This window comes from Pseudopipra pipra, chromosome 27, assembly GCF_036250125.1.
Source record: "Pseudopipra pipra isolate bDixPip1 chromosome 27, bDixPip1.hap1, whole genome shotgun sequence".
NCBI lineage: Eukaryota > Metazoa > Chordata > Aves > Passeriformes > Pipridae > Pseudopipra > Pseudopipra pipra.
Genome location: NC_087575.1, coordinates 4,915,972 through 4,942,802, shown reverse-complemented (window position 1 = coordinate 4,942,802; position 26,831 = coordinate 4,915,972). Strand labels below are relative to the sequence as shown.

Genomic DNA, 26,831 nt, shown 5'->3' with positions numbered 1-26,831 from the left:
GGGGCTCCACTCCGGGACCACTGGATTTGGGGTGTGGGAACGGGGTTTGTCCCCCCACCGCATCCCAGAGAGCCCCACCCTGGCTGGAAGTGCCTCACCAGGACACTTTCACCTGGGAAGTCCCTGCCAGCCCCTTCTCCATCCCCCCCAGAGTTGGGGCAGTGGGGGCACGGGGGGGTCCCCCCACGGGCAGTGGGGAGGGCAGGGCAGATCCTGCCTGCCCTTTGCACAGGATACTGCGGCAGGAAAATCCAGCTTTCCTGGAAACCTTCAAAGTGGATCCGAGGGTGCTGGGAAGTGAGAGCAAAGCAGCAGCTCCTGGTCCTTGTCCTCCCCGCCCCTGCCTCGGCTCAGTGTCCCCCCGGGCACCCCGGGGTATTTTGGGGTCCCTGGCAGAGCCGGGTCCTGCCCTGGGCAGGCGGTGGGAGAGGCTGGAGAAAACCCTGGAGTGGGGAGTCCCCTTTGGGGGGACGGTTGGGTTTGGGGACACACGGTTGGATTTGGGGGGCCAGCTGGGCTTGGAAGGGACAGTTGGGCTCTTGGGAAGAGGGGGACAGCGGGGACACATGGTGGCACAGGGAGACATCCCAGAGAGCAGCACAGCCTTTATTGCCCAAACACCTTCCCAGTGGGCCCAGGTTTTGGAGCGTTAACGCCCAGAGCTGATCCCAGAGCAGCTCCGAGCAGCCAGGGGGGAAACTGTCCCCGGGATGAGCTCAGACTGCCCAAGGGCTGGAGAAGGGACCCCTCTGTCCTGCTGCCAGGCTGCTGAGCTGGGACTGGGACACGGCAGGATCGGGACACACGGCGGCATCGGGACAGGAGACGGGATCGGGACACGGGGGGAGCAGGACACAGCAGGATTGGGATACACGATGGAATTGGGACATGGTGGGAGCAGGACACAGCAGGATTGGGATAGACAATGGAATTGGGACATGGTGGGAGCAGGACACAGCAGGATTGGGATACACGATGGAATCGGGACACGCAGCAGGATCAGAGCACATGGTGGGATCAGGACACACGGCAGGATTGGGACACATGGTGGGATCAGGACTCACGGTGGGACCGGGACACGTGTCCCACCAGCACCATTCCAGCATCCCCAGCTCCGGGGCTGAGCCCCTCCCGGCCCCACAGTGGTGGGACTGGGAATGCTGGGGTTAGTGGGGAGGGGCCCGGGGGGCTGCGGGGCTTCAGCCTTTCCTGCAAAAGAGGAGGGACAGGGACTGAGTCCCCACACGGCACCGGGTGCTGCTCCCCGGGGGACACCGGTGGCAATGGCACACGCGGCTGTGCCAGTGAAAACCCCCAGCCCCGGGCTGTGCCCCCTCCCTCATCTGTGCCCCCTCCCCGAGCTGTCCCCTCCCTGATCTGTGTCCCCTCCCTGATCTGTGTCCCCTCCCCGGGCTGTGTCCCCTCCCCGGATGTCCTCCCTCCCCGGGCTGTCCCCCCTGCCCGGGTTGTCCCCTCTGCCCTCCCCGTGTCCCCACAGCGGTACCGGGACGGGGGGCACCTTCTCCCGGTCGGTCGGTCCCTCCCGCGCCGCCGCAGCGCCTCGAGCTCCGCCGCGTAATCCCGTCTGGGGGGAGAGCGGAGCCGCGTGTGGGGGTCCCCCTGCCCCGGGGTGGGGGGCCGGGGGTCCCCGTGGGGAGGGAGGGACAGGGCAGAGTGTCACAGGGGCTGGGTGGGGGGGTGACTGGTTTGGGGGGGGGTGGATGCTCTGGGGGTGCCCGCGCCGTGGAGGGGGACAAGGACCTTACAGGGTGTCCTGGAGCTCTCTCTGGCGGCCCTCGCAGCGCTCCCCGCGCTCCCGCAGCGCCCGCTGCTGCTCCAGCGCCTCCTCCAGCCGCCGCCGCAGCCCCCGCGCCAGCTCCGCGCCCCGCGCCACCTCCTCTGGGGGACAGCGGCCACAGCGGGGTCACCCCAAGCCCCGACACCCCAAAAGCACAGTGCCCCCCCCGTCGGGCATCGCCCCAAACCCGGCTGGGGGGCCCCCGGGTGGGCTCCTCGTGCGGGGTGACGGGGGACAGAGCTCACCTTGCAGGGCCACCTTGTCCCCGGCCAGCTCCACCTGCTCGCGCCGCAGGGCCACCACCTCGTCCCCCAGCGCGGTGACATTGGCCTCCAGCCCGGCCTGGGGGCAGGGAACACGTGGGGACGGCGCTGGGCAGTGTCCCCCCAGCTCTTCACCATCCTCCTCCTCCTCCTCACTGACCCCCCCTGTCCCCAGGCTGTCCCCACGCTCCTGGTGGCCTCGGGGCCCATCTTATTCCTCCAAGGGGTAGGGACAGGTATTTCATGGATCTGGGGGAAATCCCTCTTCCCTGGAGGGATGGCCCAGGCTGAGTGTGGGGAGGGTGCAGGAGCCCCAGGACTGTCACAGACCCTCAGGTCACCCATGTCCCCAAGCTGCTCCAGGTGACCCTACATCCCCCTGCCCCCTTCCTCGAAGGGCTGGGGACATGGATTTGGGGAGAACCCCTCTTCCCCAGAGGGATGCTCAGCCTGGCGAGGCTGTGGGTTGTCACAGGAGCCCCAGGTCACCCGAGCAGGCCACGGGTGCCATCCCTGGTGCCAGGGAGGGGACGGGGCTCCCCAGCAGCCGGCACAGCCCTGCCCCGCTCCCGGCGCCAGCCCTGGGAAGCAGCGGCATTTTTCCAGCCTCTCAGGGCCATTGTTCAGCCGGATGAGCCCGAGAGGGGCGGCGGGACCCGGCTCTTCCTCCGGGCTGCGGCCGCGGCGCTGGGGCCGGGCCCTTTCCCAGCTGGAGCCACAGCTAAAAATACCTGGGAGGGGAGAACTGGGAGCCCAACGCCCGCTCCGGCCTCCGCTGCTGCTTCGGGATGGGGTAATTACACGTGTGGAGCAGCCTGGGCACGGCCAGGAATAGCCGGGAATAGCTGACCCCGGCGGGGGGGCGGCAGGACGGAGCCACACCAGGGCACCGGGGGCACCCAGGGCTCCCGTTCTGGGGGGTCCGTGCAGGAACGTGCCCGTGCACCCCCAGCTCGTCATCCCAGTCACCCGCAGCATCCTTCCTGGGGCTGCTGGAGCTTCCCACGAGCCCGGCCGGAATTCCCCCAGGGATGAAGCATCACCCTGATCGAGCTGGGTGGGGGCTCCCCCTGAGGAGGGAGGGGACAGGGCAGGGTGGTGGAGGGACAAGGGGTGTTACCCCCGTCCCCGTCCCGCGAGTCAAAGGTCCCCCAGACCCCCCCCTTGTCCCCATCCCTCCCCCCCAGCCCCGGCACCTACCGCCCGCTCCCGGCAGTTCGCCAGGCTGGCATTGCCCTTCCTGCCGTCCCCGCGCGCCCGGGCCAGCTCCCTGCGCAGCGCCCGCTCCTCCCGCTCCAGCCGCGCTCGCTCCCGCTCCAGCTCCACCACGCGCTCCCCCAGCTCCCGGCTCTCGTTGGCCGCCCGCTCCCGGCACCCCCGCAGCTTGCCCACGGCCTCGGAGCGCCACACCATCACGGCCACCGCCACCGTCACCGCCGCCACCAGCACCAGCAGCGCCGCGCACAGCGCCAGCACCTTCAGCGTGGCCCTGGGCACCGCGGGGTCCATGCCCGGGGGGGACGCGGGGCCGCTCCGGCGGCGCCTGCCCGGGGCTGTGCCGGTGCCGCTCCCCGCGGGGCCGTAATTGCCGCGCGTGGGTTTTTTTTTTTTTCCCACCGAACGCCGCCTCGGGCTGCGGTTTGGTCGCAGGTCACGGCCCAGAATAGACTCTGTTTGTGCTGGAAGAGGGGACGAGGCTCCGTCCCAGCTGCAGGGACGAGCTGGGATGTGCCCGGGGGGCCGGTGGGACGCCGAGGTTCCCGTCTGCCCCCGCCGGGTCGGGGCTCTGGATCCCCCAGAGATGCAGCAGCGACAAAATGCTGGATTTGCACAGGTTTTATTGGAAGGCGGTTAAAAAGTGCTAAACTGTGGAGTAACCGTGGATCCTCGGCTCAGGGTAGGTCTCTGTCCCCTCCAGCCCGTGTCCTGTCCCCTCCCTCGCCCTGGGAGCAGCCCCCGCTGGCTGGACAGGAATCATCACCCCGGGATGTCCCCACGGGGGATTTGGCCAGAGCCGGTGGTGCCAGGGCAGGGCTGAGCAGGGGATAGGGCTGAGCAGGGGACAGGGCTGAGCAGGGGATGGGGCTGAGGGGGCCCTCTGAGCCCACTCCCACCCCCAGACCCCACCAGGCTGCCTGGGGATGGTCCCTCCTCCCCCCACACCAGGGGACAGGGAATCACCGGGCCCCCGTTCCCGCTGCTCCGGGTCACTTTCGGAGGAGCAACCCAAGGAGGAGGAGGAAAAAGAGGAGAGGCAGGAGGCCAGAGGGCTTGTCCCCGTTCCCAGAGGTCTGCTGGCTCCTCGCGTCCTGGAGCTGCTCCTGCAGGGCCTGGTTCTGCTGCTGGAGCTCCTCCCTGTCGGGGACGGGGACTGTGGGTGGCAGAGCGGGGGGCTGGGGGTGGTGAGGGGGGTGTGGGGGGGTGGGGGGCTCACCTGCGGCTCTGCTCCTGCTCCAGCTGCTCCTGCTGCCGGGAAACCTCCGTCCTGAGCTCCTTGTTCTCCTCTGAGGGGAGGGGACAGCAGGGGGGTCAGGGCACAGGGGTCAGGGTGGCCCAGGGGATGGGGAGCAGGATGGGACCGGGGACTGTGACCAGGGTGACCTGGGGGTGAGGATTGGGGTGTCCTGGGGGCCGGGGATGAGGGTGGGCCAAAGGGTGTGGGTCAGTGTCCCAGGGCATGAAGGTGACCCAGGAATGGGGACCAGGGCGTCCCAGGGCACAAGGGCTCAGGCTGTACCAGGGGACAAGGACCAGGACACGGGGGTCAGGGTGTCCCAGGGGCTGCTGCTGCCCCCTCCCCACGCAGGACTCACCCTCCAGCCGGGTCACTTCAGCCAGCGCCTGCTTCAGCTCCGAGGCTTTCCCCTCCAGCACTCCCTGAGCAGGGGCAGAGGGAACGGCTGGAGAGCCCGGCTCAGGATCCCCCCTCACCAGCCAGCTCGGGGGTCCCGGGCCACCCTCACCCCCATCAGCACCCCAACACCCACCAGCTCCTCCCTGCAGCCGTCCCGCTGCTCGCGGGCCTCCACGAGGGACCGATTGGTGACATCCAGCTCCTCCTCCAGCCGTGCCAGCCCCTCCGAGGCACCCCCGGCCCCGGCGCAGCCCCCGGCCGAGCGGCACAGCACGGTGGGCACCGTCACCGCCACCACCACCACGGCCACCCCCAGGCCCGCGGCCGCCACCGCCTTCCAGGGGCGCCGGGCGGGGGGCGGGGGGCGCGGCCCGGAGATCTCCATCCTGCCCCGTCCCGGAGCCGCCAAGGGAGACCTTGAGCTTTACCCCAAAATCGAGCGGTTTCGGTTTCCCGACCAGCGGGACTTTTCCAGGAAATCACGTGCTTCCCGACCCCGCAGCACCGCGAGGGGTGACCCCGGGCGGGCTCTGCGGCACCGGGGCTGCCCCGGGCACCGGGGGGACCCCAAATCCGTGTCCTGGGGAAGGGGGGCACAGCTGGGGGGGCTGTGGGTGCCGGTGCCACCCCACGGAGCTGCCGGGAGGGGATGAGATGCCCCGCGGAGCAGGGCATCCCTTGGGGTGGGCGGGAAGGGGGACTGGGGGGGGGAAATAGGGGGGATGGGGTTTGGGGGATTAGGGGTACAGGGTACTCAGGGAAAGGGGTGCCCGAGTTGTGGGGAATTAGGGGTACAGGGGGTATGGGGTACTTGGGGTATGGGGGATTAGAGGGATTGGGTAATAGGGGGTATGGGCTACCTGGGATGGGGGGAATTAGGGGTACAGGGTACTCAAGGTATGGGATGTCTGGGGTATGGGGGGGTACCTGGAGTCTGGGGTGTCTGGGATAGGAGGAATAGGGGGCACGGGGTACCTGGGATAGGGGGTATTTGGGTATGGGGCATTGAGGGTCCGGGGTACTTGGGGTGTGGGGCACCTGGAATGTGGGGGGTTTGGATTATGGAGAATTCGGGGTATGGGGCACCTGGAGTTTGGGGTGCCTGGGGTATGGGGGATTAGGGGTACAGGGCACTTGGGATGTGGGGTACGTGGAGTGTGGGGGATCAGGGATATGGGGCACCCAGAAAATGGGGAGTCTCGGGTACAGGGGATTAGGGGCAGAGGGTACCCGGGGTATGAGGGATTAGGGGTGCTCAGGATATGGGACATCTGGGTCCAGAGGAATTGGGGTATGGAGATGGGATACCTGGGGGAGAAACCAGCTGGGATTTGGGGGTGTCTGGGCTGGGGGTCACCTCGGGTGTGGCCTGAGCGGGGTGACACAGATCCGACCGCGGGCACGGGGCCCTGGCACGGGCAGCCCCACCCCGGGGATGCTCCGGGCTCATCCCGGCGCTCCGAGCCAGCGGCCACCTCCTCACCTTCCCCCCCCTCCCGGCGGCTCCCGAAATAGCTGCTCCACTTTTAGCAGTTTTTATTCTCCTGCTTCATGTGATAGAAAAAAGCGATGCCTGCGAAATGAGAAACACACCAAATATTTACCAAACTTCCAGGGGTTTTTTCTTTTTTTTTTTTTTTTTTTTTTCATTCTTCTTTTCTCTTTTTTTTGAGGCGGATTTTCGACATCTGGGGAATGAAAAGGCTCTGGCAGGTTCGGTGAACTGTCAGCGAAAAGGCTTTAAAGATGTTGTTATTATTATTTATGGGCTGGAGCCCGAGGGAGGAACCGGGGCCAAAGGGTTCAAAAATAGCTTAAAAAGCTGGGAAGGGATGTTTTTTCCAGAGCCGGCTCGTTTCGAACGGCGATATTGAGGTGCAAAGGGTTCGAAAAATATATCGAAAAACCAACTGGGAGAGGAATGTGCAGCAGCGAGGGCTGTCCCGCAGCCGGCGCACTGGAGCGCGGCCGTTCCCGTGGCATCCCGAAAACAAGTGTTAGCGCTCCGGGCAGCCCCTCTCCTGCTTCCCACCGCTCCCCCCGCCCAGATCCCCGCTCCTGCCGGCCCCTTTCCCAAGGGACACGCGGTGATTCCCCCCGGCGGCCCCGCTCCGGGGGCGGTTTGGGGTCCCGCGTTCCCGCTCTGTCCGTGTTTGGGGCCGGTGTTTTTTCCTGCTCCGGCAGGTTGTCCAGAGGGAATGCCGGGAGCGGAGCGGCGCCTCTTGGCCAGACGGCCTGGAATTCGGCAGCTGGATCGCGGCAGAGACGGGGAGCTGGCACCTCCCGTGTCCCCCCGTGACTGGAGGCACGGGGATGCTCCCGGTGCCCGGGGATGCTCCCGTTTGGGGTCCCTGGGGACGCTCTGGGTGCCCGGGGATGCTCCCATTTGGGCTGCCCAGGGATGCCTGAGTTTGGGATCCCCGGGAATGTTTCAGTTTGGGGTCCCTGGGGACGCTCTGGATACCTGGGGAAGCTCTGCTTTGGGGTCCCCAGGGATGCTCTGGTTTGGGGTTCCTGGGGATGCTCTGGTTTGGGGTCTCCTGGGATGTCCCATTTTAGGCCCCCTGGGGATGCTCTGGATCCCCAGGAATGTTCTGGTTTGGGGTCCCTTGGGACGCTCTGGATCCCCAGGGATGCTCCACTTCGGGGTCCCCAGGGATTCTCTGGTTTTGGGTCCCCAGGGATGCTCCTGTTCTGGGTGGGGGGATGGAGGAGCCCCCTCTGCACCCCCAGAGCTGGAGCCCCGGGCAGGATGAGGCCCCTGAGCAGGAGCTGCTGTGCTGGACGAGGAGCAGAATGGGGAGGGGACTCACGGGGGCACATTTTGGGAGTCGGCAGCTCCACCCCCCCTGCTCAGCCCCCACCCTGTGGCTTGGCCCTGGGAGATGGGGGGGTACAGCCCCCCCAGACCCCTCGGAGGGGCTGAGAGGGGGGTCCTGGGCTGGCTCAGGTCCTCTGCTTCTCCCTTTCATCCCCTGCCTGCGCCTGATCCCTCTCAGCCTGAAACGTGGGTTTTTCTCCTATTTTGGGTCGGCTTTTCAGCTGCTTCCTTTTATTATTTTAATTTAGGCACTGTCATTATATTTTCCATTATTTCAAAGAAAAAAAAAAAAAAAGAAAGAAAGAAAGAAAGGGAAGCAGGCAGCAGCTTCCCAAGGTGCTTTCCAGCTCCGAGCAGCTTTTGTTCCCGGCCAGAGCCAGGACGTGCTCGGGGGGCACAGCCTGGTGCAACCCCCTTTCCTTGGATCCCGTCTCCCCGGGGGGCTGGGGGGGAGTTTGGGGGATGCAGGGATGCTGCTGGAGGGGGGGAATATCCAAGCAGGAGCCCCCTCCCCGCCGTGGGGGCCGATGTGCCGGCACATCATCTTCCCGCTGCCGCTGGGCTCCGGCCATCCCTAATTGCTGGGGCGGGCCGGGAGCTGCCGGCTCCGGGCTCCCGTTCCCTTCCCTGCTCTGCTATTCCCTCTTGGCCGGGGGCCGGGGGGTAACAAGAAGCAGCTGAGCCGCCCCCACCTGCCTTTCCCGTCGCCGCAGGGATCCTGGTGCTCGCCGTGTCCCCTCGCCCTCATCCCGCGCTCCCTCCACCCCGGAGCTCTCCCGGCGTTTCCATCCCTGTTCCTGCCTCCAGGGCAGCGTCGGAGCTGGATGGACCCCCCCACACACCTCAAGACCCACAACACCCCATGGGTGCTGGGGGGCTCCCAAGGGGATCCTTGCTCCATTCCCAGTCTTCCGGGAGCTTCCCCCACTCCCAGGAGCTGAGAAACCCCAAACGTGACCTTTCTGACCCCAAGGTGGTTGTGCTCCGGAAATCCCCACAGGGTTCTCCATCCCACAGCTGGAGGGTCCGGAGTGGGGTCTCCATGGGGTTCCCCCCCCCAGTATCCCACTCTGGAGCTGCTGTGGGTCCCACAGATCCACGTGCCGGCCGTTTCTGCGCAGGATTCGGGAATTAGAGGCCGAAGTGTCCCAGCTGGCAGCCAGGGATGCTCGGCATGGCCTGGAAGCCGGGAGGGACCTGGGGGTTGTTTGGCACACAGGTGGGGTGTGGGCCTGCCTGGGGGGGGGATCAGCATCAGGGGGCTCCTTATCCAGAGCCTGGAAGGTGCAGGACCCTCGGGATTGGGGATGAGAGTCCCACACCAGGGGGGAGCAGCAGGAGGGGTTTGGCTGCAGCCCCCGGCCCAGCCCCTGACCCCGGGCGGGTTTCCAGCCCTCGGGAATGTGGGGCTGGGCTGGACACCCAGCACGGACCTCCCGCAGCCCCGGCACATCCCAGCCCTGTGCCCCCATCCCTGCTCCGTGCCCCCGGGGCTGGGGGCAGTCCCTGCTATACCCCCCCTCCCCATCCCAGAGCCTGGAGTACCCCAGGGCACGGCTGGCACCGGGGTGGGATCCGGGGGGTCCCACCAGCCCCTTCTCCTGCTGCTTTTCTGCCCTTTCCCCCCCGATCTCCTTCCCGGCTCCATAAATAGCAGCGGGAGCCGCTTCCATCTGCCCTGCCCGCGCGGCCGCCTGCTCCCGGCCAAGCAGATGGTGGAAAACAACCCTGCCCGCTGGCATTCCCCCCGGCTCCCGGCCCCCCCGGCCCCCCCGGCCCCTCGGCTGCTGCCAGCAGTGTCCGTGGGGGAGCATCCCTCGGATATCCCCGGGGAAGGGGATGTGGATCCCTGCGGGGCAACTCCCGGCACCCGGGGACAGGCAGCATCCAGGGAAAAGCAGCATCCAGGGAAAAACAGCATCCAGGGAAAAACAGCATCCAGGGATAAATAGAACCCAGGATAAGCAGCATCCAGGGACAGGCAGCACTCAGGACAGGCAGCATCCAGGGATTGGAAGCACCCAGGGACAGGGAGCATCCAGGGACAGGCAGCATCCAGGGATATGCAGCATCCAGGGAAAAGCAGCGCCCAGGATCAGGCTGCGCCCAGGTTTTGGGCGGGAGTGGGACCCCCAGGATGGAATCTCTGCATTCCAGGTGCCTCCTCCCCGGCTGTGCCGAGGCGTTGCCCGCCCGACGTGCCGGCATCCGGCTGCGGTGGGTTCCGATCCCGGTGGGATGGGGAGGGAGAGGGGCTGGGATTTGGCCGCTGATTTGGCAAAAGCCCCCCGACCGCCCTCCCCTCCACCCCCCCCCGGGGCCTCGTGTCCCCTTTGATCTCTCGAGCGGCCGCATCCAGGGAAAGGGTGAAAAAATGCCGGGCTGGGGCCAAAGCGGGTTGTAAAAGGGAAATGTTGTCCCGGGTTTGGCCCCGTAAACGCCGCCTGTTCCATTACAGCATCCGCCGGAGCCGCGGGTGGGAGGGGGCGCGGGGGGGGGACCCACGAAACCCACCGTGAGCCTTGAGGGGGACAGACAGACGTCAGCTGGACGGACACCCCCTGCCCCTCACCCTGGCTGGGGTCACCCGGGAGGCACCCGGCTCCTGCACCGGGCACATCCCTGTGCCGGGGGGGGCCCTGGGGCTGGATGGGGCCCCCCCTTCCCCGGCTGCCACGTCCCCCGGCCGCGGGGAGCTGGCACGGGGCCCCCCGCGCCTCCGCCAGCCCGGCTGAACCGGCCCCAAGGCAAACAGGAGCCGCGGGGACGGTGCTACCGAACAGGGGCAGGGGTTGGGGAGGGGGGAGACGCACCGAGGAGGGAGGGGGACACACGTGTCTGCCCCCCCTTCCCCCGAGAAGCCCAGCAGCCAGGCGGGTGTACACACAACTCTATATTTCGTAATAAATAATGTACAAACCTGCCCCCCGTGCCGCGGGGTCACCGAGGGTGCCGGGGGGGGGGGGCTGGCACCGCGGCTGGAGGGCTGGCACCACAGGGAGGGCATCTTACCCCCATTATCCAGGCGTTTTCCCCCCTCCAAGCCCCCCGATTCCCTGTGGGGCTCAGGGATGGGATGGGCGTTCCCAGCTCCCGGCACCCTCAGCCCTGGCGCGGGCACGCGGGAGCTCCACGGGGCGGGGACCCCCTTCCCATCCCAGCCCCGTCCCCTCTTTACTTCCACCCCCTCTTTTATTCCTTTTATTTAAATACCCCGTGCGCTGTCCCGGGGCTGAGCACCAAGAGCTGCCCCGCGCGGGGCCGGGCCGGGGGCAGCGGCAGCACCGGGGGGGCTGGCGAGGCCGGCGGGGGCCCGCTGACACCCCCTCCCCACGCCCCGGCGGTCCCGTGCCCCGGGAGGGTCCCGCTCCGCGTGTCCCCGGCGCGTCCCCCCCTCCCACCCCCGGTCGTTATAAATGAGCGCGGGTAAAAAGCGACGGGGAAAGGGAGGGCGGAGCCGAGCCGGGGAGGGGGCGCGGGGGGCCCGCGGCGCTCAGGGCCGGCCCCGGATCCGGCCCGGCCTCCGGGGGCTGCTGGGGGTCCGGCGGGTGGGCGTGGGGCCCGGGGCCCGGGCGCCGGAGGCGAAGTCCATCACCTCGGGGGGGGCGCGGCGCAGCTCGCCGGCCCCCATCTCCCGCCGGATCTCGGCCAGCGCCTCGGCCGGGGCCGTCAGCAGGCGCTGGAAGAAGCTCTCCCGGCCCGGCGGCCGCTCCTGGCAGGCGAAGGTGACGGCCGTGCCCGCGCCCGCCCGCATCTCCCGCGAGAAGCCGTCGGAGGTGCCGTCGAAGCAGCGGCCGATGGCGATCTCCTTGGCCAGGCGCGGGTTCTGGTCCGTCACCGTGTAGATGCCGTAGTTGTGGCCCAGCGGGTCCAGCGGGGCCAGCATGGCGAAGGCGCCGGTGTGGTTGTTGTCGGCCGCCGGCGGGTGCCGGCTCAGGTACTCGCTCAGGAGCCCGTTCACGGCCGTGCGGCGGCAGCTGCCCTGGGGCACCACGGACACCAGGGTGCGGTCGGCCAGGCTCTGGTCGAAGAGCATCCCGCTGCACTTGAACTCCACGCAGGCCGCCGAGGTGCCGTCCAGCGCCAGGTCCCGCACGCTGCGCGCGTCCCGCAGCCCGTAGAGCTGCCCCCGCGTGCGGGGGTGGGTGCCCCCCGCGTTCCGAGACCTCACCATGTACTCCTGCGGCCCCTCGATCCGCACCTTGATGTAGCAGGCCCTGAACTCCTGGGGGTTGGGCCACCACGACAGGTAGTCCCCGGTCCAGGAGGTCAGGTCGCTCTCCCTGAAGGGCACCACGTTGTACTCGTACTTCTCCACCTCCACGCGGTAGAAGCGCAGGTGGTTGGCGCTGGCCGGCGCCCGCTCGCACTCCTCCAGGCTGCGGTACGAGTAGATGGGGCCGTTGCTCTCGTCGATGTTGTTGGGGTCGGGCTTGGCCACGTTGATCTGGAAGGCCGTCTTCTTCAGGTCGGGGTCGTCGTGGTCCGAGCGGCGGTAGCCCAGCTTGCCCAGGTAGGGCTGGGACACCCCGACGGCGCCGGGGTTGAGCTTGGGGCTGGAGGCCACGGCTTCCAGCTCCTCCCCGCCCAGCGTGGCGGTGACGTAGGCCGAGTAGGCGTCGGGGCGCTGGCCGTCGCAGAAGGCGGGCAGGCAGGCGCCGTTGGGGCCCGTCACCACGCTGTCAAAGCGGCCCCAGGCGCGGGGGTTGGAGGGGAAGCCGGGCTGGGGCTCCAGGTTGATGAGGCTGATGACCACCCCCTCCAGCTGCTCGTAGGCGTTGAACTTCTCGTTGCTGTAGGCCCTGACCTTGACGAAGCAGCGGCGATCCTCCGGCACGTCCAGGTTGAAGAGGCGCCGCTCCCGGATCTCCAGGTTCCCCACCAGGAAGGTCCTCTCCTCCCTCTTCCGCCGGCTGCCCGCGGCGGGGCGGAGGATCCCCTCCTCCTCCCACAGGCCGGTCTCGGGGTTCAAGGACCACAACTTCATCTTCTGCAGGTGCTCCGGCATCCAGACCTGCCCCGTGTCCATCCGCACCTGCACCGGCCCCGTCTGCAGCGCCGCGCCGCTCTCCCCTTCCCGGAAATCCACGGAGAACATGCCGTAGGTGCGCAGGGGGACGATCTCGCCCTCGGCGTCGGCGAAGCTGAGGTCGCTGGAGGCGGCGCTGGCCGTCGCCACGTCCCTGGGGTCCAGGAAGGTGACGCTGGCTCTGACCGTGCCGTTGAAAACCTCCCCGGAGGGGCGCAGGAAGGCGCCGGCGGGAAGGACGAGCTCCCCGATGGGCTCCCGGCCGCTCGCCTCGCCCAGCGGGATGGCGTTGCCCCGGCTGCCGTCCAGGTCCACCGGCTCCTTCTTCCGCAGCACCTTCACCTCCTGGTAGACGCTGCCCCCGCGGGGGTCGAAGGGCAGGACCTTGACGGCGTCCAGGAACCGCTGCTGCCGGTCCACGAAACGAGCCACCAGGCGCCGCGTGTCCGGCGGCACCTCGATGGTGAAGGAGCCCTTGTAGCCGGTGAATCCCACCTTCCTGCCGCCCAGGAAGATCTGCCCGAAGCGCAGGGGCTCCCCGGTGTCGGCCGCCGTCACCCGGCCCTGCACGAGCACGCGGGGCTGGGCACAGGGCCCGCAGCCACACTCGGCCACCACCTTGACGGGCAGCAGGGAGCCAGCGCAGGGGATCTCCCGCAGCTCCATCCTGCGCACCCCGCAGCAGTGCCCCGGGGCCCCCCCGCAGCCCGAGGGGTCGCTGGGGCCGCCAGGGCACGGGGAGGGCGGGCACCGGCCCACGTTGTAGTGGCGGGAGCCGGCGGCGTCCCGGGGGCACTCGCTGGGCAGCTCCACCAGGCTCGGCTCCGGCTCCGAGCGGCAGCTCTGCTGGCCCTGGGCTGGGGGCACGGAGGGGTCGGGGTTAGTGGGGTCAGTGGGGTCAGCAGGGTTGGGTCAGTGCTCCCCGCCCCGGGGTGACGCCACGGCCGCGAGGCCCTCCCCGCTCTCACCCAGCACGGTGAGCTGTGCCGGCGCCGAGCGGATGGCGCCCGCCTCGGAGCTGGCCTTGCAGTGGTAGGTGCCGGCCTGCTCCAGTGCCAGCCCCCGCAGCGCCAGGCGCCCGCCGGGCTGCTGCCCCTTCCTCTCCAGCAGCGTCCCGTTGTGGTACCTGCGGGCACGGGGACGGGCTCAGCGGGGACGCGCCCGGCGCTGCCCTCCCCTGCCACCCCCCGTCCCGCCTCACCAGTAATACTTCTTGGGCACGGGGGTGCCCGAGGCTTTGCAGCAGAAGGTCACGTCCTGCCCGGCCTCCCAGACCTGCGCCCTGGGGTGCAGCACCATGTAGGGCTTCTCTGCCAGGGGGGAGGCGAAACGAGCCATGGGCACCCCCGGATTGCCCCCGGATCACCCCCTGCACCCTTTGGGGTGACCCCTCGAGGGGTGCACAGCCCCCTACCACCCCGTCGTGCTCACCCAGCCTCCGCAGCCTCAGGAGCACCGGGGCCGCACCGGAGCCGTTGGAGGTGACGGGTGCCAGCGCCGGGACGAAGCCCTCGTGGTGGGCGCTGATGTTGGCGCTGCCCTGGCACAGCCCCGCGGTGACGGCGAAGCGCCCGTGGGCGTCACTGCGGCCCAGCAGCGCCGGCGGGGACCCCTCCAGGTAGATCCTGGCGTCCGGCAGCGCCGCCCCGGTGCCCGTGAGGACGGTGCCCTGCAGCGTGTGCCCGGGGCAGGCTGCGGGGGGCACGGAGCTCAGACCCCCGGGGCCGGCGGGCACCGGGGAGGGGGTCCCCACGTCCCCGAGGGCGGTACCTGGGCAGGGCGAGGGGGGACATTTCTGCACCTCGGTGGGGCGGCCGGGGCACAACGTCTTCTTGGCGGCCTCGCAGCTCCGGCGCCGGACGCGCGTCCCGGCGCTGCCGCAGCTGCGGGAACAGGGGCCCCAGGGGCCCCACTCCGTCCAGGCGGGCTCTGCGGGGGGACACCGCGTGGGAATCGGGCACCACGGGCCCCTCAGCGCCCGGCCTGGGGTGGTGAAGCACGGGGGGTCCCCAGACAGGGGTGCAGCCCCGGCTCACGTCTCCACGGGACCCCTCACACGGGCGGAGCCGGAGGTGGGTGGGTATCACCGGGGGACGAGCAGCACCCGGGGGGCAGGTGGGTGCCAGCAGGGGGGTTTTGGGGTCCCTACCTGGGCAGGGCCCGGCGCTGCAGGGCCGGCGCTCCACGGCTTTGCCCTTGCACTTGACCTCCTTGAGCGCGGCCGCGGGGCGGGCGCTGAGGCAGCGGCGGGCGCGGGTCTGGGTGCCGCTGCTGCCGCAGGCCCGGCGCGAGCAGGGGCTCCACGAGGACCAGTGGGACCAGTAGATGTGCTCTGGGGAGGGGCACAGGCCTTAACTGGGGACCCGCCAGCAGCACCCGAGGGGTGGCTGCCCCGGGGGACCCGCAGCTCCCGCTGGGATGGGGAGCAGGGGGTGATGAGCAAGGGGAGGGCACAGTGATGGGTGCGGACCCCCTGTGAGGTGCCAGTGGGGTCTGGGGCGATGGGACACAGGTGGGACACAGGTGGGATGCACATGGGACACAGCAGGGACTCACCCAGCGGGCAGAGGAAGCGGATGTGGTAGTTGGAGCAGGTCTTGCCCGGGGGCTGCTCCTTGTTGATGCAGCGGAAGCCCCTCTTGGGGCTGGCGTGCACCACCTCGCCCACCTCCTCGGGCAGCTCCCACTCGGTGGTCCGGGCCTGGATGGCCACGGGCCGCTCGCAGACGCGGCCCCGGTAGTAGAAGCGAATGGCCTCCAGGCTCTCGTGGTCCCCGTCCCCCCCGGGGTGGTCGATGTTGAACCAGGACGTCCACTCAGCACCTTTACCTGGGATGGAGCCGGCCCTGAGTGCCCCCTGCCCCCCCTGGGGTGACCCCTGGGGACATCCCGGGGACGTGGGGATGGAGGGATGTGGTGTGGGAATGTTGGGGAGCAGAAGGGAGTTTGGGGGTCCCGTGGGGTGGGTGGCACAGGGTGGGCATTGCCTCCTGTGGCACTGGGGGTTCCCGGTGTCTGCTGGGGGCTCAGGGACAGCCGTACCTGCCGTGTCCAGGTCCAGCTCTGCTGGGTTGGGCGCGGCTTTCCAGGGCTTTCCCACTGTTCCGCTCTTCCCGGGCTCCGAGTCGTTCTCCAGGGGCTCTGGGGGGTGCAAAGGGTGGGAGAACCCCGGGCCAGGGCACCCCATTCCAGGGGCACACAGAGGGTCCCTGGCTGAGCCATGGGCACCAAAGCAAAGCAGTGTCCCAGCGGGGATGGGGACCCTGAGCCCCCCAGACCCCTATGGTCATCCAGGAAGGGGGTTTGGGGTGGGATTTCTCAGCTCCACGGGGTGTCACAGCTGGTGACACCATCCAGGGTGGCCGAGGAGGGGCCACAGCCTCCTGGCAGCCAGGGATGAACCCAGGGGTGTCCATGGAAAACACTGCCTGGGATCTCCCAGCTGTTCCAGGATAAGCTCATCCCCAGGGGGGATGTGGAACAAGGACACTCCACCCACCAGGGCATGAACCTGGTGTCACACTGGGCCAGCTGGGCCTTCCTGGGGCTCAGCCATCCTGTGCCAGAGCCAGCAGGGCTGGGGGGGACACGGCGTGGGCTGGGGGGGACACGGCGTGGGACATGTCCCCACCCCTCCAGTGCCATGGCCCAGGGGAGGACAAAACCCCCTGAGCATCACCGAGGGGTCAGATGCCAGAGGGACCATCCAGCTGTGATCACCCAGCTGTGACCACCCAGCTGTGACCATCCCAGCTGTGACCACACAGCTGTGACCACCCAGCTGTGACCATCCCAGCTGTCACCACCACCCTGGCACAGGCCTGGCCCCGGCACACACCACCAGTCCCAGCACACACCACCAGTCCCAGCACACACCACCAGTCCCAGCACACACCACCAGTCCCAGCACACCTCCGGCCAGCGCTCAGCCCCATCCCATCCCCATCCCCACCCTGCCCCTCTCTGCCGTCTCCAGCCCCCAGGACTGTGGTCCCCGTGCCACGGCCGGGTGGCAGAGCCGCCCTTACCTGTGGCCCCGGCCCCGTGCAGGGCGGCGAGCGCCAGCAGTGCCAGCGCCAGCTCCCCCATGGCTGCTCCGGCCGGCACTGGGAGCGGGAACGGCTCCGCGGGGCTTTATAGGAGGCCTGTCCCCCTCGCTCCTGGCACACGGGGCCGGAGCCGTGTCCAAGTGGGAAGCGGGAAGGAGCCCTCCCCGAGCCGGCCGTGCCGCCGCTCCAGCCCGGGAAACTTGAGGGCTTGTTTTTGCAAAGCTGCTAAAATTGGATGCACTTGGGAATGCGGAGGGAGGGAAGGGGAAGAGGCGAGAGCGAGCCCGGCCTCGGCGCTGCCGCGGTCGGGGATGAGCTGGGGGTGCCAGCGCTGCCCTGGCACCGCTGCCGGGGGGGGGGGGTCTCGGTGCTCGGTAGGCACTGCCCCGGCACCGCTGCCGTGCCCTGGGAGCGCCGAGAGAGCCCGGGGTGGGGCTGGCACCGGGCACGGCTCCCCAGTGCCCCTCTGGGGTTTCGGGATGCAAAACACCCCTTGTGACGGGGGCTGGCGGCGTGGGGAACCCCCCCCCCCGGCCCCAGGTCACCCCCAGCCCCCTCCCTCGGCCCGGAAATCCCGGCGCATTCCCCGCATTCCCCGGAGCTCCGGCTGCGCTGAGCCCCCCGAGGGGGAGGCAGCTCCGGGGGCTGCACTGGGGTCACGAACACTCTCCCTGCTGGGGCGGGGGGGGGTGGACAGTCCCCAGAGGCGGCTCGTCACTGGCAATGAGCACCCCGTGGAGGGGGGGCTGCTCCAGCGACCCTTTCCCGGTGTTTTCCGGGAGATTCAGGCTGCAGGGGGATGTGGCAGCACCAGAGACCCCACAGCCACCCACGGGGCCCCCCCGGCTGCCCGTGTCCCCACAGGGGAGGTCACGCCAGGCCCGTGCCCAGGAACAGCTCCCAGAGGACACATGGGGGGGGTCGAGCCGAGTCCCCGAGTGTGGAACCGAGTCCCGGCACAATCCCCCAACTCCAACCCCACCGGGACGACACCGTCCCCTCCCCCTGACCCCACACAGACCCTGAGGAGGAGCCACCAAGCACTTTATTTGGGGGGCTCACAGGGCCACCACGCACTCGGTGCCCGGGTACTCGGGGGGGTTGAGCTCGAACTTCTTCTGGACGTCGTAGGGCAGGAACCGCCCGGCCACGAAGTGCCGGCGGCCCAGGAAGCGCCGGGCACACTCCTTGGGGGCTGCCAGGGACACCAGGACGTCGGGGCTGATCCCACCACTGCCCCCGGACTCCGCGTCCCACCCTGCGGACACACGGACAGGGGGTGACCACGGGGGCACGGCCCACCCTGGGGGGACATGGGGAGGGCTCGGGGGCACCCCAGGGGTCACTTCTCATCCTGTGGGGACACGGGGAGGGCTCGGGGGCACCCCAGGGGTCACTTCCCACCCTGGGGGGACACGGGGAGGGCTCGGGGGCACCCCAGGGGTCACTTCTCACCCTGGGGGGACACGGGGAGGGCTCGGGGGCACCCCAGGGGTCACTTCCCACCCTGTGGGGACACGGGGAGGGCTCGGGGGCACCCCAGGGGTCACTTCCCACCCTGTGGGGACACGGGGAGGGAGTGACCCCAGGGGACCTGCCCTATCCCCACCCACCCAGGGAGGAGGTGCCCCCAGGGGACACGTCCCACCCTGAGAAGAGGAGACAGGGAGAGGGGCTCAGGGGTGACCCCAGGGGACATTTCCCACCCTGTGGGGACGGGGAGAAGGGGTGACCCCAAGGGACGTGCCCACACAGTGGGGATACAGAGAGGGGGTTCAAGCTTGACACGTCCCACTGTGGAAACACAGAGAGAGGTTCAGGGAGCACCCCCCCAAAAACACCTCCCACCCTGCGGGGACACAGAGAGGGGCTCGGGGGTGACCCCAGGGGTCGAGGCGCTGCCGGTGGGGGTGGGGAGGGCACGGGGAGGATGAGGAGCGTGTTCCCCCTGCGGCACCGCCCCCGGGCTGGCTCCGCGCGGGGTTTTTCTTGGTGGGGATTCACCAGCGGCCGTGCCAAGGGCTCCTGTTTGCTCCCGCGGCGTGGGGGGGGACACGCCGGGGGGGTGATGTGATGACAATTCCAGGCCTGGCCACCAGACGCCCGGGTGTTTTCAAATTACATCATGTCTCAGTCCGGGGAGTTTGTTATTTACCGTGGATGCCCCGAACGCACCGAGCGGATCCGCCTCGCCCCGCGGGCGCTGCCAGGCTGGGGGGGGACAGCGGGGGGGTCCCCGGGGATGTCCCCACCCTGGGAGGGCACCGCGGGTCCCGGGCACTGCGGTGACACCGCGGAGGGGGGTTGGGGGGTGTGAGGAATGCGAGGAGCGGCGGGTCGGGGGTCCCATCCCGGGTCGGGGGAGGGGGCTCAGCACCTGAGGGCACGTCCAGGCTGACGATGGGGATGCGGATGTGCTTGAGGGTGGCCAGGATGGCGGCGCAGGGCTCCCTCCCCTCGCCCACCTCCGCCTCGGCTCCCAGCACGGCGTCCACCACGGCGTTGTAGGCGTCGTTGATCAGCTGCACCTTTGGGAGGGGGGGAAACACACACACGGGGGGGTCCCCGCGTCACCCCCCACCCGGGGACCGGCCCCGGCCCACGTGGGGATCCCGTTTTCCCGCAGAACTGGACTCACCCGGCGGCTGCGGCCAAGAAAATCCCCCCCCGAGGTGAGGAGGAGGGAGGGGGGGGCAGAGCCCGGCACGCCGAGACGCGCGGCCGCGGCCAGGGCAGCGATTTTGGGTCAAATTCCTCCCGCCCCGGCCCGGAGGCTTCCAAAAACAACAGAGCCGGTGGCTGGCGGGGCCGCGGCAGCCGCCGCTGGATTTCATGGCATCCCCGGGCTCCCAGCAGAGCCGGGACCGGGCGGGGGGGAAGGGGAGGGAAAAAGGAGGAATAAACTCGGTGCTGTCGGGCGGGGAGTGCGGGGGCTGGGGGGCTGTGCGGGGCTGGGGTCTGGCAGGACTGAGGGGGCTGGGGGGTCTCACCTCGGTGGGCAGGTAGGAGAGGAAGGGGATGTCCATCTTCTCACACTGCGTCGTGAAATCCCGGTACAGGGGGTCCGGGGAGCGCTTGGGGTAGAAGATGGTGGGCTCGTAGTCCTGCGGGCAGAGGGGAAGGGGTCGGGCTCGGGGTCCGGCATCGCTCGGGGATGAAGGGGAGGAGGAGGAGGAGGGGAGGGAGGTACCCACAAAGCTGCGGAGGTGCCGGGCACACACCAGCCCGATGGCCCCGTTCTGCGCCGGCCCGCACACCACCAGCACCGTGGGCTGCTTCCGGGGCAGCGAGGGCAGCGGGAACGCCTGGAGGACACGGGGATGGCCGGTCACCACCGCCCCGGGGCACCGCGCCACCCCCAAACGGCCCCCGGGCACGGCGAGAGGGCGGGGGCGTCGGGGAGGGAGGGGAAGGGGACCCACACGGTGGGGATGGGGGATGGTGCCCAGGGTGGGACGGGGGTGGCACATGGAGCAGGGTGGGGATGGGGGATGGTGCCCAGGGCGGGACAGGGCATGGGGTGGGATGGTGACAATGCCCAGGGTGGGATGGGGGTGGCACACGTGGCAGGATGGGATCCATGGCAGGACAGGGAATGGGATTGGAGGGGGGGTGGCATCAATGGCAGGACCTGGGTGGCACCTGGGGTGGGGCAGGACAGGGCCCGAGTGGGATGAGGATGATGCCCAGCATGGGATGAGGATGGTGCCAGTGGTGGGGTGAGGGTGGTGCCTACAGCAGGATGAAGAAGATGCCCCCGACGGGATGAGGATGATGCCCATGGTGACATTCCAGCAGTGCCCACGGTGGGATCAGGAGGATGCCCACGGTGGGCTGAGGACACTGCCCAGGCCGGGCCGGTGCCCGCGGGCCCGGGGGCTCCCCGCCAGCTGCAGGGAGGCGGCTCCGTGCTCCACATACCAGGAGCCTGCCCGGGGACGCTGTTTATGCATTGACGGATTTTTTCCTGCTCACGGAGCCTGGCTCCGGGTCCCGTCCCCCCGCCAGCGCCCGGAGCTCCCGGGCCGTGTGAGCCCGGCCCCGGCCCTGCCCCGGCCGCGCTGCCAGCCCCTCCCGGGGACGTGCCCGAGGGGACAATGCCCGGGGACCCCGGCCTGGGGGGGGATGCCGGGGCTGGGGGTTCTCCCGGAGGAAGAGGAGGATGCTCGGCCCCACGGGGAGGATGCTCAGCCCCCTCGGGGCCGGGGATGCTGCGGCACCGGGGGCAGCCCCGGGGCGCCCCGAGAGGCTCCAACACCAAAATATTTCTCCTCCTCCTCGGGCAACCCGGCTGCCCTTGGAGAAGGGAAGGGCAGAGCCACCTCCGACGGAAAAGCTGAGGCAGCGGGCGCGGAGCTCACAAAGCTGCCCTTGATGCTGCCCCTCGGCGCTGCCCGGCTGCCTCCTCCCCCTCCTCCTCCTCCTCCTCCTCCTCCTCCTCACATCCAGCACGAGCACCCGGCGATCCCAGCGAGGGAGGATCACCAGGACACGGGGACCCCCAGAGACCCCCCAGGACGGGCTGAGCATCCCCCCTTTCCATGGGCTGTGTGACTGAGCCCCAGTGGGGTGTCCCCAGCCCCGGTGGGGTGTCCCCAGCCCCGGTGGGGTGTCCCCAGCCCCGGGGGGGTGTCCCCAGCCCCGGGGGGGTGTCCCCAGCCCCAGTGGAGTGTCCCAGCCCCAGTGGGGTGTCCCCAGCCCCAGTGGGGTGTCCCCAGCCCCAGTGGGGTGTCCCCAGCCCCCCTGGCCACCTCACCTTGGTGACAGCCACGGCACAGGCGTGTCCCCAGATCTCGATGAGCTGCTGCCTCCCAAACCGATAATCCTCCAGCAGCTCCTTCTCGATGGCCTCGGCCTCTGCCTTGCTGGGGAGGGGGAGAGGGCACCAGTGAGCAGGGGGAGGAGAGGGGTGCCCCCCACCACCCACGGGAAGGGTTTGGGACCCCACTCTGCCCCCAGGGCGCTGGGCAGGGGGTCTGAGGGCACCGGGCGAGCGGGTCGGGGGCTCGCAGGGCGTGGGGTGGGCACGGCCGGGGGCTCGGGGAGGGGGACGGGCTCGGCTGGCACGTTCGGGGGCCCAACCCCGCGGGTGAGGGGGGGCTGGATCCGTGCGAGGCACGGCCCTGGCAGCGCCCCCGGGCTCGTGGGGCTCGGGCTGTTACATAAAAGGGAACAATGCTGCGGTTGTTCCGTCGCTGCCGAGCCGGGAGTTGGCAGGGCCGGGAGCCGCTGATGGGACAATAATTGCTCACATCTGTTGGCTTCACCTGCGCGGCTGGAACGGGCCGGGCCGGCTGCGGGAGGGAGCCTGGGATCTGACCCCCGGGAGAGGCACAGGGAGGGAACCCACGGTCCTGCGGGGAGCTGGGGGGCACCAGCCCCCACTCTGCCCCCGTTTCGGGGTCACACTCACATCTCGCTCAGCCCCAGCCATGGAGAGGGGACCTGCCACCCCCCGCCACGGGCAGGGATCATGTGGTGCTCCTGGAGCTGGAGGGGCCACGGGTTGGAATCCCTGGCTGGGGTCCCTGGCTGGGGTCCCTGGGTGGGATCCCTGGGTGGGATCCCTGGTTGGGATCCTTGGTTGGGTTCCCTGGCTGCTCTGGGTGTCCTGGCAGAGCCCAGGGACCATTTGGATCGGGCATTCCCTTGTCATTCAGGCAGACCCACAGTGAGCCCTCCTCCCTGTCCCCCATTCCTGCATCCCATCCCCTGCCTGTCCTGAAAAACCTCCCAGAAAAACTTCATCCCTTTTCCCATCTCCTCCATCCCATCCCATCCCATCCCATCCCATCCCATCCCATCCCATCCCATCCCATCCCATCCCATCCCATCCCAGTCCCCAATCCTTTGGTGCCCTCTAGTGAGTCCCAGCCCGGTCCCAGCCCCACACGGGGGTCCGGGGGGAGAACAAGGGGGGCCGTGGTGCTCAAACGGAGCCGCGCTGTCCCGGTGTCCCCCCCCCCGCCGAGCGGGGCCGGGGGGGCGGGAGGGGGTCGGGGGTGGGCCCGGGCGCAGCTGTGTGTGTGTTGTCCCTCTCCCAACAAAAGGCACGTGTCTGACAAAATTCCCCACGTCTGTTCCCGGGAGAACATTATCCATAATCGCTGCTGGCAGGGAAAATGCTGGGCGCCGGCCCGGGCTGGCTCCCACTGGCTTGGCAGCGTCCCCAGGGAGGGGACACACGTCACGGGGCTCCCTGGGATCGCCGCCCACCCCGGGAGCAGCGACCCCCCCCTCCCCGAGGGCTCCGGGGTCACCTCCAGCCCTCCCCGCTCCCCCCGGGATCTGCGGTTTGGCTTCGCTGGAATGCCGCGCCTGGAATGCCGCTCCTGGAATGCCGCTCCCGGAATGCCGCTCCCGATCCCCCCGGAGCGCAGGGAGACCCAGCAGAGCCCAGTTCAACCCAGTCCAACCCAGTTCCCGGTGCCTCCAGGGGCTGCTGCGGGGTTGGGGCAGGAGCGAGAGGAGCCGAGGGATGAGGGGACGAGAGGATCCCTGAGTGTCCCTTCCCGTATCCCAGTTCCAGGACACCGCGGGCGCTGCATCCCGGGTCCGTGTCCGCTGTCTGCATCCCAGCATCACATCCCCGTTCCACATCCCAGTTTTACATCCCAGTTCTGCGTCCCAGCTCTGTGTCCTCCCTCTCCCTGCATCCCAGCATCGCATCCCTCTCCCTGCATCCCAGCATCGCATCCCGGTCCTGCATCCCGCCAGCTCTGCATCCCAACTCCACATCCCAGCCCCGTATCCCGGCTCCACCTCCCGTTCCCGCCGCTCGTTCCCCCCCCCCCCGGCCCCGCTCGGCTACGGGACCCCCCCGACCCGCCCTGGGTTGCAGCGGGGGGTCCCCCGCGCACCCCCCGGGCCGGTCCCGGGATCCCCGGCGGGTCCCCCCGCTCCGCTCCCGCTGCCGGAGCATCCCCGCCGCAACCATGGAGACCCGGGATGCGGTTTCCCTGGCAACGGAGGCTCCGTGGGTACCGACCCCCCCCCGCCCCCGCGGCTCCTTGGGGAGGATCGTCCCGGGAGAGCCCGGGAGCATCACGGAGGGCAGGAGCCCACCCGGGGGGCGTCCCGGGGCTGCGGGGGGGTCCCGCCCCACCGGCGGGACCGAGGGAGCCCCCGGCACCCCCCCGGGTCCCCACCGCGTTCTGCGGGGCTCCGGCACCGGCCACGACTCCGCGGGACCGGCCCGGGGCGAGCCGGGGGTCGGGGGACGGCGGGGGGGTCCCGGCGGCGAATCCGGTGACCCCAGAGAGAGGCACCGGCGCGGCGGGACCCCGGGACCCTCCGGAGCTCCCGGTTCTCCCCCGCGCGGCCGGGGGCAGGGGTGGGGGGCTCTCCGGAGGGACCCCCGGGCTCACCTGAGGTACCGGGGGGGCTCCCGGGAAGGGCAGGACGCGGAGCTCATGGCGGGCGGCACCGCGACGGGGACCCCCGGGGGCTGGAGCGGAGCCTCGGGTGGAGCGGGACCCTCGGGAGCAGCGCGGATCCCCCGGCGGGAGCGGATCCCCCGGCGGGAGCGGATCCCTCGGGAGCAGCGCGGACCCTCCTGCCGGCCCGGCCCCCTCGGCGGGACTGGCGCGGCCCCCCCGGGGACCCCCGGCTGGAGCGGCCCCGGTGCCGCCCGGGGGGAGGCGGCTCCCGCTGCCCCCGCCCTCTCCGCGGGCATCGCTCCGGCCCCTCCCGGGAACGGGAACACCGGCCGGGATTCCCGCGATTCCCGCAGGATGCACGTGGGAGGGGTGTGGAGGGGGGTGGGAGCAGCTGGGACCCCGCTGGGACCCCGAGAAGCCCCTTCCTTCCCACCCCCGAGCGAGGGGAACGTGTCAAAATTGTGCTGAACACCCAAATTCGGTGGGTTTTCACCCACCGTTGCTCTGGTGGGATCCACACCCGTGGGATCCATACCCATGGGATCCATATCCATGGGATCCACATCCATGGGATCCACACCCATGGGATCCACACCCATGGGATGTGTGAGCACAGGGAGAGCTCAGAACCCCCCCGGCCCCCCCAGTGACACCGAGGCAGGGAGGGGGGACAAGGACACTGCCACTGGCTGCTCCCTCCATCCCACATTCCCACCCCAATTCCCGGGCAGGGAAGAGCAGGACACACCATCCCACATTCCCACCCCGATTCCCGGGCAGGGAAGCCCAGGAAACACCGCGGGAGATGCCGAATTCCCGGCGGGGGACACGGGGGTGTCCAGGAACACACAGGACACGGGATCCACGTGGTTTAATAACAGGTGTAAGAACAGGCGGCACCCGGAGCCCGGGAAGGGCCGGGATGGGGAAAAACAACCCAGGAAACGCTGGAACAAGGGAAGGAGGAGCCCGGGAAGGGCCGGGATGGAGAAAACGACCCGTGAAATGTTGGAACAAGGGGAGGAGGAGCCCGGGAAGGGGCGGCTCTCAGACGTAGAACTGCAGCCCGAACTTCTCGTTGTCCATCTCGGCCGAGGGCCGCAGGTAATAGAGCTCGTCCACCGTCGGGGGCACCCAGCGATCCGTGTGGAACACCGACTCGCCCACCTGGAAGGCAGGGAACGCTGGGAGAGGCGGGAGCAGCCGCCTCGGGGGGCGGGATCAGGGACCCTCCACCCCCCGCTCCAAGCGCTGCCAGGGGGAAGGAGCATCACTGCCTGTTCGGGGGGGCTGCTCGGAGCCCGGGTGATCCCAGCCTTCCAGGGGGTGACACGGCGCCAAACCCACTGGAATGGCCGGTTCCCAGCCCGCGGGATCACGGAAGGGCAGCCCCCCCTCACCCCCCCCCATTCTCCCTCCCGGGAGTCACAAACCTTCCAGCCGGGAACGTCCCTCATGATTTTGGCCTCCTCGTCCAGGTTCTGCCGCAGCAGCCGGAGGGTTCTGCGGGACAGGGGGAGGCTGAGCGGGGAACCGGGAGGGGACACAGCGCCCGGGGGGGTCCCCGAGGCCTGGGGGGGTCCCCAGCCCCCCGTACCTGCGGTCGGACTCCGCCTGCAGCAGCGGCATCAGCGCGATCCGAGCCTCCAGCTCCTCGATCAGCAGCCGCCTGCGCCGGGATCGGGGGGTCAGGGGGGTCTGGGGGGGTCCCTGGGATACAAGGGGGCACTGGGGGGGGGGGGCCTGGGAAAGCTGGGGGGACCCCATGGCTGCAGGGGGGCACTGGGGGGATCTGGGGGAGACCGGAAAGGGTCAGGGGGGTCGCTGGGCTGCAGGGGGGCACTGAAGGGGGGCTGGGAAAGCTGGGGGGGGTCCAGGGTACGGGGGAGAAACGGAGGGTGCGGGGGGGGAAGGGACGGACTGGGGGGTCCTGGGGTTCGGGGGGGCACTGGGGGGGCTGGGGAGGTGGGGCTGGGGTACAGGAGAGGGGGCCGTGAAGGGTTTGGGGTCCCGGGGTACAGGGGAGGGCTGAGGGGGTCGGGGGAATCGGGGGGGGGGTCCCTGGGCTGCTGGGGGGCACTGGGGGGGGGGGGGCTGGGAAAGCTAGTGGGGGGTACAGGGAAAGGGGTCCCGGGGAGCACTGTGGGGGGGGGGGTCGGGACTCCCCGGGAATGTGGGAAAAGCACATCCCGAGCAGGGACCGCGGCAGAGCCCCGGGAACGGGAAAACCCGCGAGCCCAGAGGAGGCTTTGTGTGTGCGGGGGGAACGGGGAACCCCCGGGGGGGGGCTCCGGGATCCCCCCGGGCGTCACCTGCGCTCGCGGTTCCACTTGATGATGGTGTAATAGCCCAGCAAGAGGCTCCCGACGCCGATGGCGAACAGGCTGTACCCTGGGGGTGCGGGGGGGGCGCGGTCAGAGCGGCACCGGGGCCGGGATGGGCCCCCCCGAGCGACGCCCCCCGAGCCCCGAGGGGACCCCGGCGCCCACCTGAGAGGCCCCTGCGCGGGAGGTGCCGCTTGTAGTCGATGGGGCCGTACCCGCCCGGCGGGGCCATGTCCTGCTTCACCTTCGGCGCCGCCATCGCGGCGCTCCCCTCGTGACGTCACTGACCCGCGACCCGCCGCGGGGAGCCACGT

At 69.7% G+C, this 26,831-nt stretch overlaps 5 protein-coding genes across 7 annotated transcripts; all 5 read right to left on the bottom strand.

Moving 5' to 3' along the window:
• Positions 1-590: 590 nt before the first annotated feature.
• On the bottom strand, positions 591-3,664 carry LOC135403496 (ciliary rootlet coiled-coil protein 2-like). Of its 2 annotated transcripts, none has more exons than XM_064637587.1 (5): positions 3,262-3,664; positions 2,044-2,140; positions 1,767-1,899; positions 1,505-1,585; positions 591-1,209 (listed from the first exon to the last, which is right to left on the bottom strand). In XM_064637587.1, exons 1-5 carry the CDS (start codon positions 3,568-3,570, stop codon positions 1,200-1,202), a joined length of 630 nt encoding a protein of 209 aa, XP_064493657.1. In that variant the 5' UTR covers positions 3,571-3,664; the 3' UTR covers positions 591-1,199. The 2 variants fall into 2 exon arrangements, with proteins under 2 accessions (XP_064493657.1, XP_064493658.1); XM_064637588.1 differs by having other exon boundaries at positions 1,520-1,585.
• Positions 3,665-3,882: 218 nt separating this feature from the next.
• Positions 3,883-5,372, bottom strand: LOC135403497 (myosin-2 heavy chain, non muscle-like). Its single transcript, XM_064637590.1, has 4 exons — positions 5,049-5,372; positions 4,875-4,938; positions 4,496-4,565; positions 3,883-4,416 (listed from the first exon to the last, which is right to left on the bottom strand). The coding sequence occupies exons 1-4, from the start codon at positions 5,298-5,300 to the stop codon at positions 4,269-4,271; spliced, it is 534 nt and encodes a 177-aa protein (XP_064493660.1). The 5' UTR covers positions 5,301-5,372; the 3' UTR covers positions 3,883-4,268.
• Positions 5,373-10,616: 5,244 nt separating this feature from the next.
• On the bottom strand, positions 10,617-17,700 carry CILP2 (cartilage intermediate layer protein 2). Its single transcript, XM_064637594.1, has 8 exons — positions 16,794-17,700; positions 15,808-15,906; positions 15,322-15,594; positions 14,915-15,097; positions 14,197-14,694; positions 13,967-14,075; positions 13,734-13,891; positions 10,617-13,622 (listed from the first exon to the last, which is right to left on the bottom strand). The coding sequence occupies exons 1-8, from the start codon at positions 16,852-16,854 to the stop codon at positions 11,230-11,232; spliced, it is 3,774 nt and encodes a 1,257-aa protein (XP_064493664.1). The 5' UTR covers positions 16,855-17,700; the 3' UTR covers positions 10,617-11,229.
• A 141-nt stretch (positions 17,701-17,841) lies between these two features.
• Positions 17,842-24,500, bottom strand: YJEFN3 (YjeF N-terminal domain containing 3). Of its 2 annotated transcripts, none has more exons than XM_064637576.1 (6): positions 24,182-24,500; positions 21,571-21,679; positions 20,009-20,119; positions 19,805-19,918; positions 19,192-19,342; positions 17,842-18,072 (listed from the first exon to the last, which is right to left on the bottom strand). In XM_064637576.1, exons 1-6 carry the CDS (start codon positions 24,487-24,489, stop codon positions 17,873-17,875), a joined length of 993 nt encoding a protein of 330 aa, XP_064493646.1. In that variant the 5' UTR covers positions 24,490-24,500; the 3' UTR covers positions 17,842-17,872. The 2 variants fall into 2 exon arrangements, with proteins under 2 accessions (XP_064493646.1, XP_064493647.1); XM_064637577.1 differs by lacking the exon at positions 24,182-24,500 and adding an exon at positions 22,228-22,508.
• Positions 24,501-25,049: 549 nt separating this feature from the next.
• NDUFA13 (NADH:ubiquinone oxidoreductase subunit A13) lies at positions 25,050-26,831 on the bottom strand. The gene is made up of 5 exons (XM_064637592.1): positions 26,683-26,831; positions 26,506-26,584; positions 25,791-25,862; positions 25,627-25,696; positions 25,050-25,360 (listed from the first exon to the last, which is right to left on the bottom strand). The coding sequence occupies exons 1-5, from the start codon at positions 26,774-26,776 to the stop codon at positions 25,241-25,243; spliced, it is 435 nt and encodes a 144-aa protein (XP_064493662.1). The 5' UTR covers positions 26,777-26,831; the 3' UTR covers positions 25,050-25,240.

Excerpts from the sequence above, each read along its gene's own strand:
- CILP2 (XM_064637594.1), bottom strand. The coding sequence starts at position 16,854 with ATGGGGGAGCTGGCGCTGGCACTGCTGGCGCTCGCCGCCCTGCACGGG. Across the intron at positions 14,076-14,196 it reads CCTGAGGCTGCGGAGGCTGG|AGAAGCCCTACATGGTGCTG; the intron begins GTGAGCACGACG and ends CCCCCCTGGCAG. Across the intron at positions 13,892-13,966 it reads GTGCCCAAGAAGTATTACTG|GTACCACAACGGGACGCTGC; the intron begins GTGAGGCGGGAC and ends CCGTGCCCGCAG.
- YJEFN3 (XM_064637576.1), bottom strand. The coding sequence starts at position 24,489 with ATGCCCGCGGAGAGGGCGGGGGCAGCGGGAGCCGCCTCCCCCCGGGCG. Across the intron at positions 19,919-20,008 it reads CCCGGCACCTCCGCAGCTTT|GACTACGAGCCCACCATCTT; the intron begins GTGGGTACCTCC and ends CTCTGCCCGCAG. Across the intron at positions 18,073-19,191 it reads CAGCCTGGACGTGCCCTCAG|GGTGGGACGCGGAGTCCGGG; the intron begins GTGCTGAGCCCC and ends GTGTGTCCGCAG.
- LOC135403496 (XM_064637587.1), bottom strand. The coding sequence starts at position 3,570 with ATGGACCCCGCGGTGCCCAGGGCCACGCTGAAGGTGCTGGCGCTGTGC. Across the intron at positions 2,141-3,261 it reads CGAACTGCCGGGAGCGGGCG|GCCGGGCTGGAGGCCAATGT; the intron begins GTAGGTGCCGGG and ends CCCTGCCCCCAG. Across the intron at positions 1,586-1,766 it reads AGAGAGCTCCAGGACACCCT|ACGGGATTACGCGGCGGAGC; the intron begins GTAAGGTCCTTG and ends CTCTCCCCCCAG.
- LOC135403497 (XM_064637590.1), bottom strand. The coding sequence starts at position 5,300 with ATGGAGATCTCCGGGCCGCGCCCCCCGCCCCCCGCCCGGCGCCCCTGG. Across the intron at positions 4,939-5,048 it reads ACGGCTGCAGGGAGGAGCTG|GGAGTGCTGGAGGGGAAAGC; the intron begins GTGGGTGTTGGG and ends GCCCCTGCTCAG. Across the intron at positions 4,417-4,495 it reads GAGCAGGAGCAGAGCCGCAG|GGAGGAGCTCCAGCAGCAGA; the intron begins GTGAGCCCCCCA and ends CGTCCCCGACAG.
- NDUFA13 (XM_064637592.1), bottom strand. The coding sequence starts at position 26,776 with ATGGCGGCGCCGAAGGTGAAGCAGGACATGGCCCCGCCGGGCGGGTAC. Across the intron at positions 26,585-26,682 it reads CCCGCGCAGGGGCCTCTCAG|GGTACAGCCTGTTCGCCATC; the intron begins GTGGGCGCCGGG and ends CCGCACCCCCAG. Across the intron at positions 25,863-26,505 it reads AAGTGGAACCGCGAGCGCAG|GCGGCTGCTGATCGAGGAGC; the intron begins GTGACGCCCGGG and ends ATCCCGGCGCAG.